Raw genomic sequence first — 22,122 nt, forward strand, 5'->3', positions numbered from 1 at the left:
CCGTCGACCCTCATCCTCTCCCGACTCAGATTCCTCTTCCTCATCTAAAATTGCAGGCCTCCGGGAACGGAAAGGGGGAGGGGGGGGGGGGCTCGTGACTCTCCTGCCTTATCTTGCAATGTCATCTGAAACACTTCTTCCTTAATTTTTACCTCCTTCCCTTCCTTTTCCTCATGTCTGGCCAGACATTGATCAGCCGCAGTGCAAATAGCTGTGGGAGGGAGGGCCTGCCAACCTAGCATCACATATTTTAATTGCTTTTTCAGGGGTGGGCACAAATCCTCCATTAGGAAATTAGTCAACAAGCAATCAGGAATTTCTGCCTCTGTTGGAATTCCCCCATGCACCAAGAACCCTTGTATTCGGCGATGTTTAAAATCCCCCGCTCTTTCTCCCGCCCTTTGCTGAATGGCATACACTTTATTCCAATCCAAGGTTTTGGGTCTGAGAGCAGTCTGGATAGCATTATATAGTCTATCTCTAGCTCCCTGTCTATTCTCGTCTGTCCCCTCCACCCCTTGGCTGACCACTCCGCTTCTCTCCTAGTCTCTCTCCACACTGTCGGCGAGAGAATTGCCTGACACAAAATGCCAATATAGCGGTGTGTACATTGGTGTGTTTCTACCCATTGGGCAATCAAATCACGAATCGTCTGCGGTTCATTTTTACATTCCAAAATTCTGTCACGCATTGATCTCAGTTCATGTTCTTTAAACGGTTGACGTACTACGACAGCGGCTTGCGCATCTTGCCCTCTTCTACCTTGCGCAGCTGGTACTGCTGGCATACCTGGAACAATTTCTCGCATGGGATAAATAGGAGCGGGGATCACCGCTCCTTGAGTTATTTTACTTTCCCCAACACACATGTCGTCACAAGACTTATCTCTGATCTTAGGATATATGGACTTGTACGGCCGCTCAGACGACGGGTCGAACAGCTGATACTGTGCAGCTGACTGAGGTAGTCCCAGTGGTTGATATGCCAGGGGTTGGGGTGTCGCTGGTACTGTATCGGTGTTGAAGTACCCCTGCCCCGATGCTGCAGACACTGGGACAGATGATGAGCCATGTCCTGTTATCTGGCTCGGTGCCGGTGCTGATGCTCCTGCATCCTTCGCTCACCGCTCCGCACCTTCTAATTGACCCTGAAGCTTTAGCACCTTACCCGCCAAGGTTGCTTGCTTGGCTGTGCCTGATCTTTTAATTGCTTCCTCTTGCCATAACCCAAATCCCAGCCAATTCACTGGCGTTTTCTTATTGGAGAGTCTATGGCGTCTTAGCAACTCTTCCCGCAGATTCTGCACTACTGGGAGGTCAAACGACCCGCCCTCTGGCCACGGTGAGCCATCCACTGTCCATTTTACCCAGCAATCATTCTGTTCCACTGCTACCATGCCATGTAATTTCAACATATGGTAAGTTGGGGGTAACCCGAGGAGGTTCTTTCTTCTCCTCTCGTCTTCCCAATCTGTTTCCCATCACTATTGCTGGGCCCTTCCTGGAGTTTTCTCGGGTTTGACTAGTATAGGCAGCCTCAGCCATATGCCCTCAGCCCTCAAACTCTCCTTTCCGGACCTTAAGATAGTTACCCCTTGATATGTAACAAACAATTCTCTCTCCACACTTATCTTTACCGGTTCTTGGGCGAGGACGAGGGGCAGAAGCAGGGATGGATAAAACCTGAGGTGAGAAAGATAATATATAATTCAAACTCCCAGCACAAAGGCTAACCTTATTCAAATTGGTCACTGCAGCTTTTCTCTTTGGTCACCAAGGGTCCATCCCCACCTCTCCTCCACCTCGTCTCGCCCCTGCTCGCTGCGCCAATTGTAGGGGTGTCGATCACCCTTTACGAAGGCATGAAGACGTCGATATACTTGAGAGAAAACTGTTTATTATAAATCAATACGTGCGCATGGAAAACGCACCCCAGGAACCACAATTCTTGCTTTGAGGAACCCGGAGAGTGCTCTACTCGAATGGTTGAATCACTCCTTCATATATACGCGATTTTATCTCCAGAAAATAACAATGCAAAATTCCTTCTTTCATCCCAGGAGCCAGCTGGATTACCAGCTGGCTTATGTCCTGGCGATTATATATCAAACAGATAAGCAAGATCAAAGGTTTTCCTCCCAGATTCTGCTACACAATGCTCCCATGAATCGCTCAAGGTTATACCTTCCTTATCTCACACACAATGTCCCAAGCAGGAATATAGTTAATTAACTGCAGGTGAGTGAAGTGTGTTGGGAAGAAACAAAGCTTTTGAGAAAAAGGTACAAATCCCAACGTGTGTGTGTGTGTGTGTGTGTGTGTGTGTGTGTGTGTGTGTGTGTGTGTGTGTGTGTGTGTGTGTGTGTGTGTGTGTGTGTGTGTGTGTGTGTGTGTGTGTGTGTGTGTGTGTGTGTGTGTGTGTGTGTGTGTGTGGTTCTGGCTTCCTTCTTGGGACAACGGTGCAGCAATTGGTCTTTATTTTGATGATTGTGATTTCTGTGAGAGGGTCTTATCAAAAGGTGAATGTGTGTGGTCAGTGTTTGTGGGTGATTTCATCTCTTTCTGGAGGAAGCGATGATTAACTCTGCCTTCTGGTGAGAAAAGGAATAAGTGACGTTCAGAGTCAGGCAGTCAGTGGGGTTTTCTTAGAGAGCTCTGACCTGGGAAGAGAGACACCAGGGACGAAGTGAAAAATAGAGAGGAAAGAAGCCATGGAGCGTGAAGAAGAGAAGCAAGGAGCAGAACTGAGCTCGAGGGAAAGTCTGACTGAGAAGAAGGATGTGATTAGGTCAGTTCCTTGGTGGTATTATAGCCACCGGTACCGAGTATATTATGAGAGGGTTAATCCTCATTTCTCCTCGGAAAAACCGGACCTGGGGCCACCGCTCACAATTAACTTTGTGGCGCGGTGGGTTGCTTAACAACCACGAATGTCAATCAGTTAACCACGAGTTCCAGTGTCCACCGTCTAATTTTCCGTTTAACTTGAGGTCACGTGGCCCCTGACCAGGGAACGCGCCATCAGCGATGCACCAATCTTATCTTGATTGGATCTCAAGTAATGCGGCCGAGCATTTACCATTGTTGCACGCCGATGACAGGTTAATTAGTTTGGGAATTACCTCCTGGTCTATCTAGGTTTGGACAATGCTGCATCAATGGAAGGAAATGACAATCACGGACAGGTTGAAACGTCGAGGAATTTATTAATCAGAAAAATATCTAAACTGAAGGACTTTTTTATTTGCTTGTCGATTTAAAGAGATGAATTCAAATCAATCAAATGTTCAATCAACAAAATAATCTCAAACAAATACAGAATTCAACAAGCATTCATGGAAAAATAGACAAACAGCAGATGCTTATCACTATGCCTTATTTAACAATCACAAGACATGGGTACCCAGCAGACCATTTGGGGGAAAAAGAAATCCGGTCTCGGCTTACCAAGGCAGAAGTCGTCGTGCGTCAAATAAAATTTACCAAAATGTTTTGAGCGTGCCTTGATCTACCTCTCCAAATGAGCTCACCATTGCTTGGCTTGTTTCCGCTGACAGCCCCCTGCCTCGCCATGCACCTACCCACAAACATGCTCGAACACCAATCGACATCACGTCGCCACCGCCAGGAACCAGGAATGCCAAGAGCCAGGTATACTAATAGCCAGGTACTGAGCAGAACCAGCAGCTCACCAGCTCTGATCTAATCTGATCAAGGTCTCCCACCGACTATCAACAAGGCAATCCTGCTCTCCTTTTATAGGCGACCAGTGTGGGCGGAGCCTCAAGCACAACGTCAGTCAAATTCTCTTCTTCAGCACCCCAATTCTCTCTGTATATTATAATGTTACCGGTATGTCACCAGGTCACGAGTGGCCTCTCTCAGACCCTCTTCCCGACCTTTGACCCTGAAGCTGGTGAGCTGCGGATAACTCTGCAACCCGACGGGTTGTTAAGCAACCACAGATGCTGTCTGAGGTGACCAAATCTGGCAGGGTCCCCATATCAAACGTTGTTACCTTATCAGTGATTTAATTATCCCAGATGGGAAACCATGCTCTCAACGCCCCACCTTGTTTATTAAATTGGTATGGCCAAGCGGGAACCGTAAGAGGGCCGTCGGCTAGTTTAGCATTGCGAATCAGTGGGATCCAACCTCCTGTTTGTTTATTCCACGCTATGTCCAACCAATGAAGGAAAGCCACAATTGTGCTGGTTTGGAAACAGCAGATCTTGCATTGACAGGCACAATTTTACAAGCGATTGTAGTGTCACGTAAGAACAGTCTTACCCCGAGTACTCAAATAACCCTTTATACAACCGGCATTAAAGGAAATACAGACAGGTGCCACGTTCTTCATGGGAAATTAGACAGACTGGGGTCAGAAATAAAAAAATAAGTCGGGGCATGTTGGCGACCCCTTCCTCACCCATACGTGAGCAGACTTGGTCCCTGTGCATCTCAACGAGGTGTCGATGCAGGTGAGAGGTGTGCTGTCATGCAGTATAGTGTGGTGCTTGGCTCTGAAAAGAACTGTTGGGGGTCTTGTGTTGTTCGTTGACGCTCCGAAACAGGTGAGCCCTGAGGTGTATGCGCTCAAAGATGCAAGGTATATGGTGCATGTGCGCAAGATGTGTAAGAAGTCAGTTATACTGGCTTATTCTGCCTGTCGCATTGGGGAGCACCCTCCTTCACGCCTTTGCTTTCCGCTAGGAGCTCCTGTCCCACTTGGCGCTTTGTGCTCTGCTCAGAAGTGCTTTGCGAACCGTGAGTAGTGCTCGTCCCACTTGGCGTTCACTCGTCCTGTCTGACACTCCGGAAGTACCTTCAATCCAGCCAGGTCTCCTCCCCTCAGGGTTGGACTCACTCTGCCCCAGACTCTGGCTGCTCCAGATCTGCATGAAAACTCTCTGGTGTGCAAATTATTTTACAACCACTCCGTCCCAGGTTTTTATTGTCCCATGCACAGTGTCTCCTATCATGTCCGCTTTTGGCAACCGACCCGATTGGCTGAGGCGTGCTGCGATCCAGCGGCTGGGATTGGTTACCGTGTAAAGAAGCACCTCTTTTGATCCGCATTGGCTGGGATGCTGGAACGGCGAAGAACCACGACCATTACAACACTAATCCATCCATTAGGACCATACTCTGTGCAGAGCGTTGGTGCCGCCGAAGCAGTCTCCTTGGCTATTGGGAACAATCCTGGACGGGTCGCCACTCCGACACAGTATACCAGCATGCTGGCACTCATTTTGCTGACCTCGGAAGGATGACAGGCAGAGTCAACCCCACCTGGTGTTAATTCAACAGCTGAGCGGGATTTGAACTCAGGACCCTGGGATCCCAAGCCCACTACCTTAACCATTAAGCCAACACCAGGCATTACAACACTAATGTGGTGATTTATCTGGCCGAAATACTGCTGAGGTGACGTGTTTGAGAATGAAGCATGAGAACGGGGGTTCGAGTCCGGGTGTTGAAAACTAAGGGTTTGAGAATGGATGTTTGAAAATGGCGGTTCAATGTGGATTTGGAAATTGAATGTTTGGGAATGAGGTTTGAAGGAAACTGAAGGTTTGGGAATGAGGAAGAGAACAATGGAGAAGGTTCTACCAACAATCCCAACGCATCTTCCTTTCCCCTGATTTGAGGGGATGGTAACCTAACTAAGCAATCACGATGGTAATCTCGAAACTCCAGGGTTCTTTTATGTGTTGGATGTAACTTCCCAGGTTTTTTTTCATAACCGCAACAATATGCATCATGTAGCACTGTTCCAGGTGAGTGTGCATATTACGAGCCATCCTGTCCATAATTCTAGGGGGAATTGACTTGTCCGTGAGGACTGATTCTTTGCTAGTAAGAGTAACAATATGTACATGCAATGTGATCTTGCATACTCCTCTTCATCTCACCCAGGCAGGTTCATATCACTGAATTGGCATAAACAAAGGAATTCATCTTATTTGCTTCTTACTGCATTTGCAGTTCTTATCCATCATATGCAGGCATTATAATATTTTAAATGGTGAGTGATTTGGCGAAATCATGATTAATACCATATGGACTGCAATTTTCACACTATGTACCGACCCTTTCCAGAATGCAGAACGAGCATCAAGGTCAGCACGCAAGCTTCCTTGCCGTCCAGGCATCGTTTTTGAGGCTGGGGCACGTCTGGAAGCACAGGACTACTTGCACAAATGGTAAAGTGATTCACGAAGTCCATGACCAAAATGATAGGTACAGCTTACTTTTTTGTGCAAAGCTGTAAGAAATCTCGTCATCTAGTTCCATCAAGTCGTGTTCAACTTCTGGTGACATTTATGATCAGATTTATCCAAGCATCCTGAATCCCACACTGCTTTTCAAAGCTCAGGTAGAACGAATATTAAATATGTATTGGCCTTTTTTGTTGTGGCTTTATCACATTAATTTGTTCTTTATCTTCCCCCTTGCCCCCTTCCTCTTTTCTGTTTTTTTTTTTTTAACAGGTACCCTTCACGCATAGAAAAAGTGGATCTGGAACAAGGGAAGATTCTGATTCACTTTGAGCGCTGGAATCACCGTTACGATGAGTGGTTGAGCTGTGGAAGTCCTCGGCTGCGGCCTCTGCAGCGCACATCTCTACGTCGAGAAGGGCTGCGGGAAGAGCAGTTGCCAGTAAGAAACATCACATCAAAAAATCTAGAGATATATTTTTTTGTAATGCATTGCAAGGCAATTATCCCCACACTTTTTGAAAAAAAAAAAAAAAAGGAGGGGATATTGTAATCGTCTCCGTCCGTCTGTCTGTCCGTCACACGATTTTCTCAACAGTTGGGCAGAAATTCAACAAATTTGGTACTTGTAATCACCAAATGGCACAAAAGTGCAGGAGCAGTATCATTTTGGCCCTGCCCCTGGGGTGTGATCAAAATGTCAAATTCCAAAAAATGCAATTATGGGCACATTTTAAAATATATTTTTAATGAAACTTTGTACATGCAATCGACATGGTGGCATCTTGTTAAGTTTGTCTCTGGAGTATGCTCCCCTTCCATCCCTTCCTTCTCTTTAAATGGCTCCATAGCAGGCTCTGCTCATGAGAAGGCCAAATACCTCAATTCTGTTTGCTTGCAAATCTTGCCTTCAATCCCTCACTCTCGGTACCCATCCATTCCTGTCGTACCCAGCTGTTCCGGTGCTCTGTGTCTTTTGCACCTGAGAAGGTGGAGGTTTTTTTTCAAACCTTGACTCTGACTCTGCTGCTGAACTGGATGGCATCAGCTCGCATGTCCTAAAAACCTGCTCTGCTGCTCTTGCCCACCCACTCTCTCTGCCCTTTTCACCCTGTCATTTGTGTTAGGTCATCTATCTGCTTGGAAATCCACCAACATCACTGCATTACATAAAACATTGCAAAAACGGATCCCCTCAACTACAGACCTACCAGCTTACTTACAATCAGCAAAGTCATGGAATCTCTCATTGTGGTTGATGTGAAATCCTTCCTATTGTCCAACAACCTCATCTCAGATCGCCAATTTGGTTTCAGACCATGTCACTTTACCTTGAACATGCTGCTTCGACTCACCCAACAATGGATGGAGGTTATCTATATCAGACCTGAGTTCAGAGCCATCTCTGGCCATATCTCGTGCTTTTGATACAGTCTGGCATCCTGCCCTGCTCGCCAAACTGTCTGCTTATGGCATCCAAGGCCAACTCCACACATGGCTGACTTCCTCAATGCTCATAGCCAACGTGTGGCACTCAACGGAATCCTTTCATCTCCTCACCCTGTCAAAGCCGGAGTGCCCCAAAGCAGTGTTCTTTGCCCAGTCCTATTCCTGATCTTCATCAATGATCTCAATGATTCTCTCTGGAAAATCCTCTTTATCTATTTGCTGATGACTCCACCCTCTGCATGGCATCCCTCATCCTTCAGACATGCAGCCCACAGCCACTTCCTTCTCTCCAGACCTAGAAAATATCACAAGCTGGTCAAACACTTGGAATATGTCTTTTGATCCTGACAAATCTCACACTCTCAACATCTCTCTCTCTCTCTGAAACGACTGTCTGTCAACCCCCCCCCCCCCACCCCATCTACTTTCTTAATCCTCTCAAGGAGGTTCAGTCATTCAAACTCCTGGGTCTCACGATCAGCCATGATCTTTCTTGGGCAAACCACATTTCAATATTGTCCTCCAAAGCCAGCCGCCAACTGGGCATCCTCCATCGTACAGTCCTTTCTTGGCACACCTGAATTCATATCCACCTACAAGGCCTTCATCCGCACATTGATGCTGTACTCATCTCACATCTTTCTCAGCATGACGCTGTGGAAACCAAGGCCTTCAAGGTCATTGGAACCTCCCATGCTGAAAGTAAATCTATCACTTCACCATTTTTTTTTTTTTGTATACCTTGGTCGAGGCTCGTATGAGAGCAAACACACAACTCGCAGCAAGGAGGCATGAGACAAGAGGGGCGGGAGTGGAAGGGACAAAACAGTGGGGAACAGAAGGTGAACTGTGCAGAAAGGTCGGTGGTCTCTGTCTTCTACCGCCGCCTTTCTAGTCTTGCACCCTCTGCTCTTTCTGTGCTTTGTTCCCCATCCCATTTGCCCCCCAAACCCCAGGTTTCTGGAGGACTCACATGGTCCACCATCAATCCTCTTCTGAAACAACTACCTAAATACAGGATCACTACTCACCTCCACTCATTCGTTCCTCTTTTTTCCCTCCTGTGGAATCAACTTCCACATCCTCTCCAATCTCTAGTCTTCCTTCCAGGTCTTCAAGACAGCTGTTCACCACCATCTCAGATTGTCCCCAATACAAAACCATGATATTTTCTCCCCTGTTAACCACACCCATATTCCTCCTCATACTTTTCCAGTTTTTCCTCCCTGGAGTTTCCTTCTCCATGCGTGCGTGCTTTGCGTCCCGTTTTTGTCTGTTACGTCCTGATCTGTTTGGTGTGTATCTCTTCCACGAGCCTCGACTGTTCACGAAAAAAATTTAATTCCAAAGTTTTTATATTTGGTCCTTCCTGCTGGAACTTTTTGCCATCTTTCACCTGTGTTTTCGGTGGGAAGGTGATGGTGTGCCATCGACTTTGCTGTAGTTATTAATTACATTTATGTCCCATTGGACCCCACGTATTCATGGTTGATAAAATGTAACTTGCTTTGCATATTCGCGGGCGTTTTTTTTCACATTTTCATGTGTGTATTTGTGTGGGTTTTTTCATGTTTTCACGGTTTCATGGCTTTTTTTTTTGCATTTTTGCGGGGTTTTTTGCACAGCCTTATTCGTGTTTTTTATTAGGATTTTTTTCTTTTCTTTTATGAATCACGAACTGCCGGGAACCTATCCCAATTTTCCCTATAGAAACAATGACCCGACATTCGCGGCATTTTCCTGGAACGTATCCCCTGTGAAATAGCGGGGTCCGACAGTACTTCAAACAGATTACGACTTCATATTGATTATAGGTGAACCAGCTTGATTCCAAAATGTCATGTACACTACAACATGGAGGGAGAAATAAATGACCAAAATATTATGAGAATGAGACTGCAAAGAACCAGACTTGCTTACATAGCCGGTTAGGTACGGTTTGAAAACAAAGTTGCCCAGGTTCCTTTATTATTCCTTTACTGCAGTGACTTATTCCACGTAATTTCCTTGTTTTTGAAATGCTTGCTTCCTTCAGACCACAATCATGATTTTAAAAATTATTTTTGCACTGTGACAGGAGTTCAAGGTGGGTGAGGAGGTATTGGCTCGATGGATTGACTGTCGCTACTATCCGGCAAAAGTTGCATCGCTGTGTAGAGAAGGTAATAGATCGGCCTGTCGGACTCGTAACATGTAATGAAATTTGCTGTTTACAATTCTTGTTTTGTCATGCTAATGTTGAACTGTTTGTTTTATTTTGATGTTCTTAGGCACTTACACTGTGTGCTTTTATGACGGAGTCACCAAGTCTGTGAAGGGGATGAATGTTAAGCCGATGCCAGATGATCTACGTGGCCAGGTCTAGTGTGCCCCTATTTTTTATTGTATTCTGTTTTTACAAATAGCAGTTTGTTTGGTTGTGGTGACCTACAGTCATGGCCAAAAATATTGGGACCCTTGCACTTTTTTTCAAATAATGCACCATTTCTTCCAGAAAATTGTTGAAATTATAAAATATATTGGTATCCACATATGTATTTCTTTGGTTTACAGTGGAACAAAATAAAAGCTGAAAAAATTACTAAATCTTAGCTTATTCCACACAGAAATCCTAAAATGGCTCGGACAATATTATTGGCACCTTTTTAGAAGTTGTGAGAAATAATTGTATTTCAAGCAGGTGGAGTAAAGAAGTTTCACTCCTTTACTTTGGAATTGAACTCACCTTTGGTGAGTTGCAGGTGCCTGCAATATAAAAATCACTCATTCATCCAGTTTGAATGGAGAAATGGAGTCATTCTGCTGTTTTATGTCACTGTGTGTCCTGCAATGAGCATGGAAAAAAGAAAGAAAACCAGAGAATTGTCTGAGGGGTCAGACACAAGATGGTAGCCAAGCATGGACAACCTCAAGGCTACAAGTCCATATTCAGAGACCTTGATGTTCCTGTGTTCACCGTACACAATGTTATCAGGAAGTTTAAGGCCCATGACACTCCAGCCAACCTACCTGGACGTGGCCGCAAGAGAAAACTTGATCGAAGATTGTGGCGAAGGATTGTTTGAATGGTGGAGAAAGCACATCGATCAACTGCCAAACAGATTCAAGCTGTCCTTCAGACACAATGGGTGACAGTTTCAACTCCGTACCATCTGTCGCCAACTCAATAAAAGGGGGTTCTATGGTTGGAGACCCAGGAGGACCCCACTGTTGAGAGGGAGATGTAAGAAAGCTTGACTGGAGTTTGCCACAAATCACCTGCACAAGCAAAAATCCTTCTGGGAGAATATCCTGTGGACAGATTAGACGAAATTAGAGCTTTTTGGTAAAGCTAATCATCTCTATGTTCATAGAAAACCAAAAAAAGCCTTCAAAGAAAAGAACACCTTCCCTACAGTCAAACATGGAGGAGGTTCAGTGATGTTTTGGGGTTGCTGTGCTGCCTCTGGCACTGAGTGCTTTGAATGTGTGAATGGCATAATGAACTCAGGAGATTCCCAAGGCATTTTGGAGCGCAATATTCGACCCGTGTCAGAAAGCTAGGTCTCCGTCGAAGGTTATGGGTCTTGCAGCAGGACAATGACCCCAAACGCACTTCAATAATTTTGTCAATGCCATTTATTTTATTTTCTGATTTAAAAGGACATAAGTTCTGAATCTAAAACAAAGGTTCTGCAATATTAACAGTGAAATAAAGAATTGTGTGGACCAAATACTTTTGTCAATTTTAGCTTATTTTAAGAGAAAATTGTGAGTTATTTGAAAAAGGGACAAGGGTGCCAATATTTTTGGCCACGACTGTACTGGTTATCAGATGTGAAATTTCCATTATAATTTGTCAAAGATAACTCCCCCCCCCTAACAATAACCTTATTTGCTAAAGCTAGTACATTATATGGAAAAGGTAATCTTTTTTGTCAAAAGGAAAACTATACAAAAAAGAACATACTGAAACACATATGAGAGCATGCAAGATTTCAACTGATATTGCACAGGTGTTGAATGGGAGCAGATTTGATCACATGCATTTGCAGAGTCGTTCTGTAATTGGTGCTTGAAGAATTGCCTCATTTGGCTGGGAAATCTCAACAACGGGGAGTACACACACGAATCATTTTGTACTACACAAACAACTTCAATCCGTGTTACCAATACAGGCTAAGAGTTGATGCTGCACCTAATTCTGTTCAGTTAGTCTTGAAGCCAAAAGGCAATGACTGCTCCATAATTAACACCACATAAAACATTGCTTCACCAGAACGGCACTTGGTAGAGTGCATGCCATGTCACAGCACTCGGTGAACAGTTTACGTTTTTCTATATTCCACTGCACGTATGCAAAATTTTGTGGAGATTGGCCTGGCCAAGCCATTTCCAGTTCTATAAGGTTCAGGCTCTACATTCCCACAGAAAACTTACGTGCGATTTAAAATAATTATTTTAGAATTTCTGAATGTAGTTTTGTTTCATTTTTGCTCAATTCCCCTCACACAGGATGTAATGAAAATATCTGTTGCACCATTCATCTCAAGGTGGAATGTCATTCTCATTAATGAGGAATATTAAACTGCATTTTACCTTAAACTGGGTATAGTAGATAGTTGTTCAAATGGTTTTTAAAATATTTTTAACAAAAAAAATGAACTTTTTGCGTTACATTAAAAATAAAATAATAAAACGTACTTTCACTTTCCCTTTTTAAAGACTGCATTTGTCACAAGGCGAAACTTCCGGCCTAAAAGCTTACTTTCTATTATAAACAAAATCATGGAATCTATCATTGCAGTTGACTTCCAATTCTTCCTTTTCTGCAACGGCCTGATCTCAGAGCATCATTTTCGGTTTCAGACCCAGTCACTCTTTCCTGGACATGCTGCTTCAGCTCTCCCAACAGTGGATGGATGCCATCAACCTTAGACTTAATATCAGGGCCGTCGCTCTAAAGTCTAGACCTATCTCGAGCATTCGGTACACTCTGGCAATCCTGCCTTGCTCTCCAAACTCTATGGCATCCAAGGCCAACTCCACACATGGCTTACTCATTCATTCAGCAAGTTGCTCTCAATGGGTTCCTTTCATCTCCTCAATCTTTTGAGAATGGAGTGCCCCAAGGCAGTGTCTTGGGCCTAGTATCGCACTTCATTTTCAGCAATCTTTCCGATACTTTGGACAATCCTGCTTATCTCTTTGCTCGTGTGAGACCCTCTGTCATAACATCTCTCATCCTTCAGATAGGCAAGCAGTCGCCTCTTTCCTCTCTGCAGACCATGATAAAATCAGAAGCTGATTCACAACTTGGAATATGACTTTCCCCAGGCCTTCCAGGGCTAACATGGTCTGCCAGCAACCCCATAACTGTAAAACTCCCAGAATCCAGAATTATCACTCACCTCCACTCAATTTTTCCCTTTTTTTTTTGTTTTTTTTCCCCCCCGCCTGTGGAACCGACTTCTTCACTCTCCTCAATCTCAATTCTCCCTCCAGGGCTTCAAGACAGCTGTACCACCATCTCAGATCATCCCCCATCCAAAACAATGATCTTTTTTACCCCCGTTAACCCTCACCAACCTCACCTCTTTCCAAGTTTATAGTTTGTTTTTTTTCCTTCCTCATACCTGCTGTGTTGGTGTGTCCCGCATCTTTCTTCTGTTCCTTTTGTTCTGCTATGTCCTGATCCATGAGCCTTGACATTGTAGTTCCTCCATAAGCCTTCACATTGCATACAAAGAAAAAAAAAATCTCACTCACTCTGTCTCTGAAAAGACCGTCTGGTGAAATTTCGATATATTTTCCTGACAAACTTCTTGAAGACGTTGATTCACTCAAACCTTTGGGCCTCAACATCAGCCATGATTTTTCCTGGGCAAACAATATCGAAGTTTGTTTCCAAAGTAAGCTGCCGACTGGGCATCCTGCATCATGCCAAGTCGATTTTCTTGGAAAATTTGAGCTTTTATCAGCTTGTAAGGCCTTCCCCAGCTCTATGGAGCACCCCCTTCCCTTTGGGTTGGTGCCCCTGCCTCACACCTTGCACTTATTGATGCTGTGAAAACCAAGTCCCTCAACATCATGGGAATCCTCCCTGATGTACCTGAATCTCTGGGCCAGTTGTTATTGCATGGTGAGTGGCAGACCGATTGTGACCTCTCTGGTTTTGCACACACTGCCCTTTGTTTTCTCGCTCCCTCTCAGGTTCCTGCTGGGCCCACCATCTGCCAGTAACCCACTTCTGATGAAATTCTCAAAATCCAGGCTCATTTCTCCCCTCCTTTCATTTCTTCCTCTTTTCTCTCACCTGTGGAACTAATGTCCTCAGTCTGTTCAATCCCATTCTTCCTTCCAGGACTTCCATGCTGCTGTTCACAACCAGCTCGGGTCATCCCCCATTTTTACTCATGATAGTTTATATTCTCAGTTACCCTCCACAAGCATACCACCGTTCTTTCTTTCCTGATCAATTTCTTTCTCTTTCTCTCTTTCTCTCTCTCTTGTTTTTTCTGTGTTTTACCTTTTGTCCAGCTTGTTTATCCCCTGTGCCCCCACCCCCCTTCCTCCCCACCCCCCCTTTCCTCCCCTTGATCTCATTCTTCTCCACATCCAAGCATCCCTCTGTTGTATCTCTCTACCCTGCACTTGGTGTGTTCTTCGTTCTGTGTTCTTGTTCTTCCACGAGCCTCCACTTTCTATACAAGAACCAAAAAAAGGTCAACATGGTATATGGGATTGAACTTGATGCCACAGTATCATAAGGTGTTCTCAGACTACAACATTAAAAAGACTGCCTGGTTTTTATCTGAAAAACAACAGGGTGGGTATATTTTTGTCATGTGAAAGCCAAGATAACAACTCCACTATTAATGTATAAAAACTGACTTTGAACATATACCATATATCTGCTGCCTATGTATTTCATGTGATGTAGGATTTGAGCACTCTAGTGAAGAGTGTGGGCCGTGAGGCCTCCAGCGAACTGGGGAGCAAGGAGCATGGTGGATGTGTGGACGACGATGAGCAGGAAGAGGAACAGGAGCAAGAACAGGAACAGGAGCGGAAGCCAGAGCAAGAACAGGAGCAGGAGCAGGAACCAACTGAGGAAAGTGACATCAGCCTGCATCAAGCACCTCTCTTTGAGCACCCAAATAGTGGTATGTGGCCAAAGTGTCAAGCATTTTACTATGATTTGATAGAAAGTTTGCACATAATGCCAAGCTTTGGGGAGCAGCTTGCATTGTGTAGTTTGTAAATGCTTGCTCTCGGAAACTTGCATTGATTATTGATGAAATTATAGAGATAAAATATATTACACATAACAATTCTGTTTATTGTTTTTTTTTTATTATTCTAATCTGACACACTTCAATGACAAATTCTCTTCTTGAGGAGGAGCCACAATTGAAACTAGAATGGCACTTGGTAAAGTGCATACCTCCGCCAAGCTGACCAGTTTGTTTTGTATTTCACTCGTAGGCCGGATCTGCATCCTTAACCAAAATCGAATCGGCTTGTTCTTTTCAACTACCCAACTCATCCACCAAGTTTTGTTATTATTTTTCCACAACTTTTTGAAATATCATGCAATATGTTGTTTTTGGCCCTATCTCTCAATGGTGAAGAATCACTTAAAAAAAAAATTCTCTCAGATCTCGATCCAGATCTGGTTCTTCACCAAAATCAAATCAATTTGTCCTCATCACGCACCCAAACTGTCCACCAAGTTGTTGTTTTTTGTATGAATCCGGCCATAACTTTTTGAGATATCGTGCTATATACTGTCGTTTTTTTTTTTTTTTTGGTCAATGAAGGTGAAAATGAAGAATCACTTTAATAATGGTGAAGAATCACTTTTAAAATCTAGTATCCATATCCACATCTTCACCAAAGTCGAATAAAATCCTCATTGTCATGCACCCAACCTGTCCACCAAATTTCGACTGAATCCATCCATAACTTTTTGAGATATCCTCCTCGCAGACAGACAAACAGACAAGGGTGAAAACATAACTTCCATTCACCTTTGGTGACGGAGGTAAAGAGAGATTTTGGTGATGGAACCCAAACGGTTTCCCTTTTTATGCATCCGTTGACGAAGTCGCCGGAGGTATTATGTTTTCGGGTTGTATGTGCTAATTTTAGTCCATCCGTGTTAATTTTCTCTCTTTTTCTCTGTAACTGCTAATCTGATTGACACAATTTTCACAATAGATGCGAAGGGATGGATGGTGCGAAGGGGTACATCTCCTAACTATCCTAGCATTTATTACACCTGAAACTACTCCGGGGCTTTCCAAAAACGCCTCACACTTTTAAACTATCGGTTATAAAAACCATGATTCCCGTCGCCTGTGTTGGTGTCCATTATAAATTTGGGCCTTGCCCTCAAATTTTCATTCGTGCCCTCGCACAATTTCCTGGCTGGGCAGCGTGGCTCAACTGGCAGGAACTCCCCCTCTGCCGAACTCTAACCATGGCACCCCCAGGCCCACAGGCTGCCTCCGAGCCTCTGAGCTCCTACAATGCGGGGGGTTGCCTCCCTACAATGCCTCCCTACAATGCGGGGGGTTGCCATCTCTGGCATTGCCCCCCTTCGATGCCCACGTGGCGTGTTGATGCCCCGGGTCCCTTTCCGAGGGTTGCCCGTGCCCACTACACTGCCCCCATGGCATTCTGGCGCTACGGGTCCCGTTTCCGACGGGTCGCCCGTGCCCACTACACTATCCTGGCCCCTCTTGGTCCCTTGGCCTACTCTGGCTGACTAGTCCGGTGCCCGGGGTGCCCACTAAACAAAACTCACCTTTCCACATCCATGCTCCCAGCCGGTCCATGAACTCCTGCACCCCTCCAAACGGGTTTCGTGCCTTCTCTCAACACCAACAAAACGACCTCCTGTTAGTAAATTTGAATAACCCACGAGCTAACATTAATCTGACCCTGTGGTCACTTGGGTGGGAATCACTCCTCCCCCCAACCAGTCATTCGCACCATGCATACTACATTCGCTCCACTCGCACACTTGGGCCCACTGTCCTACACTCATTCCTCACACACTTTCCATTTCACAACTCACACCAACACTCTATACTACCATCCTTTCTAATTAAATTCCCTAACTAACTCGTGCTCCCTCGTCATCCCTTAAATCAATGCACATTCCTTTTACTCTACGTAGCTAAACTACGTCTCCACTACACATTTCCAGTCTGTCCATGTCTCCGAAAATCCAAAAAAATTCCCATTTCCTAAATCTATACTGAAATCCCTCCAACTAATCCATTCCACGGGCTCCATGAGGAACAACCCATGTCCCCATGAAGACGGTCTAACTATCGCAAACCCATCCCCCTAACTAGTACTTCCTGTGCCCCCGAACAGGGGGGGTCTTCCACCCCCTGCCTGGGGCTCGTGTCTACTCGAAGTGGCGAGGCTTGCTTTTTTTTTTCCTGCGTACACCAGTGCGGCAATTCACAACCTGCCCGTGACGTCATGGCAGCTGTTCGCGCACCTCGTCCCCTTGGACGGTAACATCCGGCAGGGATTCCCTTCTGCCGGATTTCAACCATGCAGCCACGACGTCACTGCGCATCCCAAAGCAAGCCCCGCATTCGAGGGGTTCCCCACACGACCACATGTGCTCTGCCCATCCGTAACCCGTGCCGCGGAATCCCCGATGACGTCACTCGCACCCCGAACCTGCACGATTTCTCTCGCAAGCCGGGGTACGCATAACGCTTCGGGGAGCCGCTTCGCATGCTCTGCGAACAGAACGTGCGACGCAGTCCACATGGAACTTTACAAACACACTCGCCCGGAGAACCCGTCCGAATCAAATTCACAATCCAGCCTACCATTTGTTCGTCCGCAGGATCGACTACATGCACCGTGTGCGTTTCCGGACCGGATTTCACTCGCGCAGGCGCGCACATGGCGGCCTCGTGCGAAGCACGGTAAGGACCCCGCGCGCGCTGCTGTGCCAATCCGGCACAGTCCTCAAAACCACTACGGCCGCTACACGGCCTTTGTCCCTCGTCAGGCACCGTCTTTGTCACACTCTCACGCGCACATTCTCACATGCCCTGACGCTCACACACTCCACCATGGCACTCGGACACGCGGTTGTGCCCTCTTGCATACCAACTGCCATTTCTCTTTCATACCGTGACCTCACGCACGCGGTTTCTTTCATACATGGCGCTTCTCCCTTAAACACCTTTTCACTCACGCATCGTGCTTCTTCCATACACGGGGTTTCACTCGCACATGGGGAATCGCTTACACACGCCATAACACTTGCACACGGGGTTTCACTCGCACAATGCGTGCTTTCCAGCACGCATTTTGCCACACTCGTAACCACACACACCGGGACGACCACGCTGGGGATTTGCGCTACCTCAAGCGCTCCCGGGGTCTCCATACCCCCCAAGCTCCGCGTGCACCCATTCACAGCACTCGCCCCCTCTACCTCACAAAGCTCGACCAGACTCACCTCGTCGCGATCCGCCTCAAGGGGGCACAGTCCCTCCCCTCGTTCCTGAAGGAGGCCATCCTGCTGCTTGCATCGGGTCCCAACACATTCCACCAGCTCACCCCCATTGTCCTCCACTACCTCCATGTGTGTGTGTTCATCAATAGTTTCGTCCACCTCACCCCCTGTCTCCTCTATCTCCGGTGTCTCTGTTATTTCTATTTCCTTCGTCATCTTTATTATGTCCCTCGTTTCTACGTGTCTCGCCATACACGTCTTAGTCACCCCATTTAATTTTTCCCTCTCTGTCACCGTCACTTTCTCCGTCGCCTCCACGAGTCGCGCCCAACATGTCTCCCTTATTATTGTGACCTCGCCCATCTCCATTGCGGGTCCGACACAATCCACACTCCCCCCAAGCTCGTTCGCTCCAACACGTGGCGCCGCCATGATTCCTCTTATGCCCGTCCCTATTGCCTTCAATTCCCCCTTTGTTTCCTGCTGGAGATTAAATCTCATGCTCTGCATTTCACCCCTCAGTGTCTGCATATTTGCATCCATTTTATTTTCCATTCCATCCATTTTGTCATTCGTGGCTTGTATATCGCCCCTCATCTCTTGCATCATCCGCATCAACATTTCCCCCACCCGGTTGATTTCAGCCGACCCCGACGAAGCTGAATCGCCTCGGTCGGCCGCGGCTTCGCTGGGGACCGGGGAGGGAATTTGACGGAAGTGGGGGGGGGAGGTGTCAAAAGCCGGCGCCCCCTCCTGGCTTCGGGCTCTTCATTTATTTGCGGGGAAGGTTCAACCTGCATAACTGAGTCCTGCACGGTGAATTCGTCCTGGGCCTCTGGTTCCATTAACTCTACATCCACCTCACTACCCACCTGGCTCAACTCGCCTTGGCTGAACATTTTGCGTGCTGGGAATAAAATGTAAAATGCTCGTAATTTGGGGACACGGGGGTGGGGGGGGGGTTGCTCCGTATACCCCTGATACGACTCCGTGAATTTTGCTACGGAGGCGGAGGGGTTCGTATCTCCATTCCTGACAACCACTGTTACAGCGCCGGCGCATCGGCAGCGAACCGACCGCTCTGAACGGTGAATTCGTCCTGGGCCTCTGGTTCCATTAACTCCACATCCACCTCACCACCCACCTGGCTCAACTCGCCTTGGCTGAACATTTTGCGTGCTGGGAATAAATAACTGTGCCCCCTCTACCTCGCAAGGCTCGATCGGACTCACCTTGTCACGATCCGCCTCAAGGGGGACACAGTCCCTCCCCTCGTTCCTGAAGGAGGCCATCCTGCTGCTTGCATCGGGTCCCAACACATTCCACCAGCTCGCCCCCATTGTCCTCCACTACCTCCATGTGTGTGTGTGTTCGTCAATAGTTTCGTCCACCTCACCCCCTGTCTCCTCTATCTCCGGTGTCTCTGTTATTTCTATTTCCTTCATCATCTTTATTATGTCCCTCGTTCCTACGTGTCTCACCATACACGTCTTAGTCACCCCATTTAATTTTTCCCTCTCTGTCACCGTCACTTTCTCCATCACCTCCACGAGTCTCGCCCAACATGTCTCCCTTTTTATTGTGACCTTGCCCGTCTCCATTGTGGGACCAACACAATCCACACTCCCCCCGAGCTCGTTCGCTCCAACACGTGGCGCCGCCATGATTCCTCTTATGCCCGTCCCTATTGCCTTCAATTCCCTCTTTCTTTCCTGCTGGAGATTAAATCGCATGCTCTGCATTTCACTCCTCAGTGTCTGCATATGTGCATCCATCTTGTTTTCATTCCATCCATTTTGTAATTCGTGGCTTGTATACCGCCCCTCATCGCTTGCATCATCCGCATCAGCATTTCCCCCACCCGGTTGATTTCAGACGAAGCTGAATCGCCTCGGTCGGCCGCGGCTTCGCTGGGGACCGGAGAGGGAATTTGACGGAGGGGGGGGGGTGTCAAAAGTCGGCGCCCCCTCCGTTCTCTCTTCGGGCTCTTCATTTATTTGCGGGGAAAGTTCAACCTGCATAACGGAGTCCTGCACAGTGAATTCGTCCTGGGCCTCTGGTTCCATTAACTCTACATCCACCTCACTACCCACCTGGCTCAACTCGCCTTGGCTGAACATTTTGCGTGCTGGGAATAAAATTTAAAATGCTCGTAATTTGGGGACACGAAGGGGGAGGGGTTGCTCCGTATACCCCTGATCCGACTCCGTGAATTTTGCTACAGAGGCGGAGGGGTTCATATCTCCACTCCTGACAACCACTGTTACAGCGCCAGTGTGTCGGCCGCGAACCAACCGCTCTGAACGGAGCTGCAAGTCGAGTCGGCCTGAACGATTGCCCGGAATATAGATCGCCGCCCGGATAAGTCCGAGTCGATGGGTCCTTGTACAAGAACCGAAATACGCCAATGAGCAGACCACGTGGGGTAGGGTCGATTGCCAATCTTCAATTTACCTAAATACCCACGTCATCCAACTACCAGGGTATTCCACCCTCGACGGAACTCGTATAGAACAAGCCGCTGAGGCGATCCTGTCCCATGCGCGATTCCGAGCGGCTTAATCGCCGAGAACCATCGGTCCAAATTTCCCCCTTTTACGGCAAACCAATGGCTTACTAACTCCCAACACACGAAATGCTGTCAATGAAAGAATCGACGCGACGAGCTGAAAACATTTAACAATTAGGGTATTTATTAATAATAATGGGGAACTTGGGAAGCACATAAGAGCAGAACTATACCGACTATACGAAATGCAATGCAAACATTTACAGCACACAAAGCACTTAACAATTTCCTACTTATTAGACGGGGCCCACGGACACACATATGCGCGCGCATGCACGCGCACACACACACACACACACACACACACACACACACACACACACACACACACACACACACACACACACACACACACACACACACCCAAAAAATGGTGGCTGAGGCCTTTAATAACAGGCTCTAGCTCGGAGGACAGGTGAGCTGAAACCCAGGATCTATCTCGAACCTCTCCACCTCATGTGGTCTTTAAGTTGTTGGGACCCAGGCTCCAGCGAGAGCGAGCTGGACCCAATCGCCGTGAGCCACGATCCTTCCCGAGCTCCAGCGAATCCTTCCCGAGCTTCTCAACACGTGCTGGTGAGACGAGGCTCCGATCCTTCCCGTCGATGCGCCGCTTCCCCGAGGAACCACCTCCAAGATGAGTCGCACCAAGCTGGGAACCAAACGGAGAACGAAGAGCTCCACGAACCAAGAAGGAGAAGAACCACCACCAGTAGCTCGAGCCGAGCAACCGGCTCAACCCTCTTCCAAACGATGCAGCTCTCCAAAAAGTCTCCACCCGAGCCAAGCCGAGGCCGAAGCTCCCTGAGCCACAAACCCACTTGAACCAAGCAGGACCTGAAGGCCTGCTGAACAACCAAAGCAGAAAGCCTTCACAAGGCCTCCTCCCTAACCCAAGCCAAGCAGGACTCGACGGCCTGCTGAACAACCACTCAGCAGAAGCAAAAAGCTTCCGAAAGCCTCAACCCTAACCCGAGCCAAACAGGACCCGACGGCCTGCTGAACGAACATTCCACCCGAACAAAGAAAGGATCTCCTCTTTATCCTTCTCCGCCCCCTCCCACGTGCCTGGCGTGACTCATGCCCTCGTGATCCATCCCCCGCTCGACCACGGTTGGGAGGGAGTTGTTGACGTCATGAATCACGGGACGGAAGGGCTCTTCTTCCTCTTCGCAGAAGAGAGGGAGGGACGTCTCCATTGTTTTGTGATCGCTCCCGAACTATTGAATTGAATAACACGGCGCACTTAATCGATTTCTAAACATTTAAACAATGGAAGGTGCGCTATCTAGGGAATAAGCACTTATCGACATAGCTGACTAAAGGAACCTGAATGTTGTGTGCAATCGAATTCCCAAATTCGTAACAATATTTCTTGGTGATGTAATTTACCCAGCTTGTCGT

General features: G+C 47.0%; 1 protein-coding gene across 10 annotated transcripts in view; it reads left to right on the plus strand.

Annotated features, from left to right (window-relative positions):
• LOC147020176 (PHD finger protein 20-like protein 1) overlaps positions 1 to 22,122 on the plus strand; it is a 109,153-nt gene that overhangs the window by 38,650 nt on the left and 48,381 nt on the right. For all 10 annotated transcript variants that reach the window (XM_085895258.1, XM_085895264.1, XM_085895265.1 and 7 more), the window contains 5 exons: positions 6,102 to 6,205; positions 6,494 to 6,662; positions 9,747 to 9,831; positions 9,940 to 10,028; positions 14,592 to 14,814. In XM_085895258.1, coding sequence (XP_085751384.1) covers positions 6,102 to 6,205; positions 6,494 to 6,662; positions 9,747 to 9,831; positions 9,940 to 10,028; positions 14,592 to 14,814 — 670 coding nt within the window. The remainder of the gene's footprint in view (positions 1 to 6,101; positions 6,206 to 6,493; positions 6,663 to 9,746; positions 9,832 to 9,939; positions 10,029 to 14,591; positions 14,815 to 22,122) is intronic.

Source organism: Eptatretus burgeri, chromosome 9 (assembly GCF_056783735.1).
Source record: "Eptatretus burgeri isolate ZD-2024b chromosome 9, Ebu_testis_v1, whole genome shotgun sequence".
Classification (NCBI taxonomy): domain Eukaryota; kingdom Metazoa; phylum Chordata; class Myxini; order Myxiniformes; family Myxinidae; genus Eptatretus; species Eptatretus burgeri.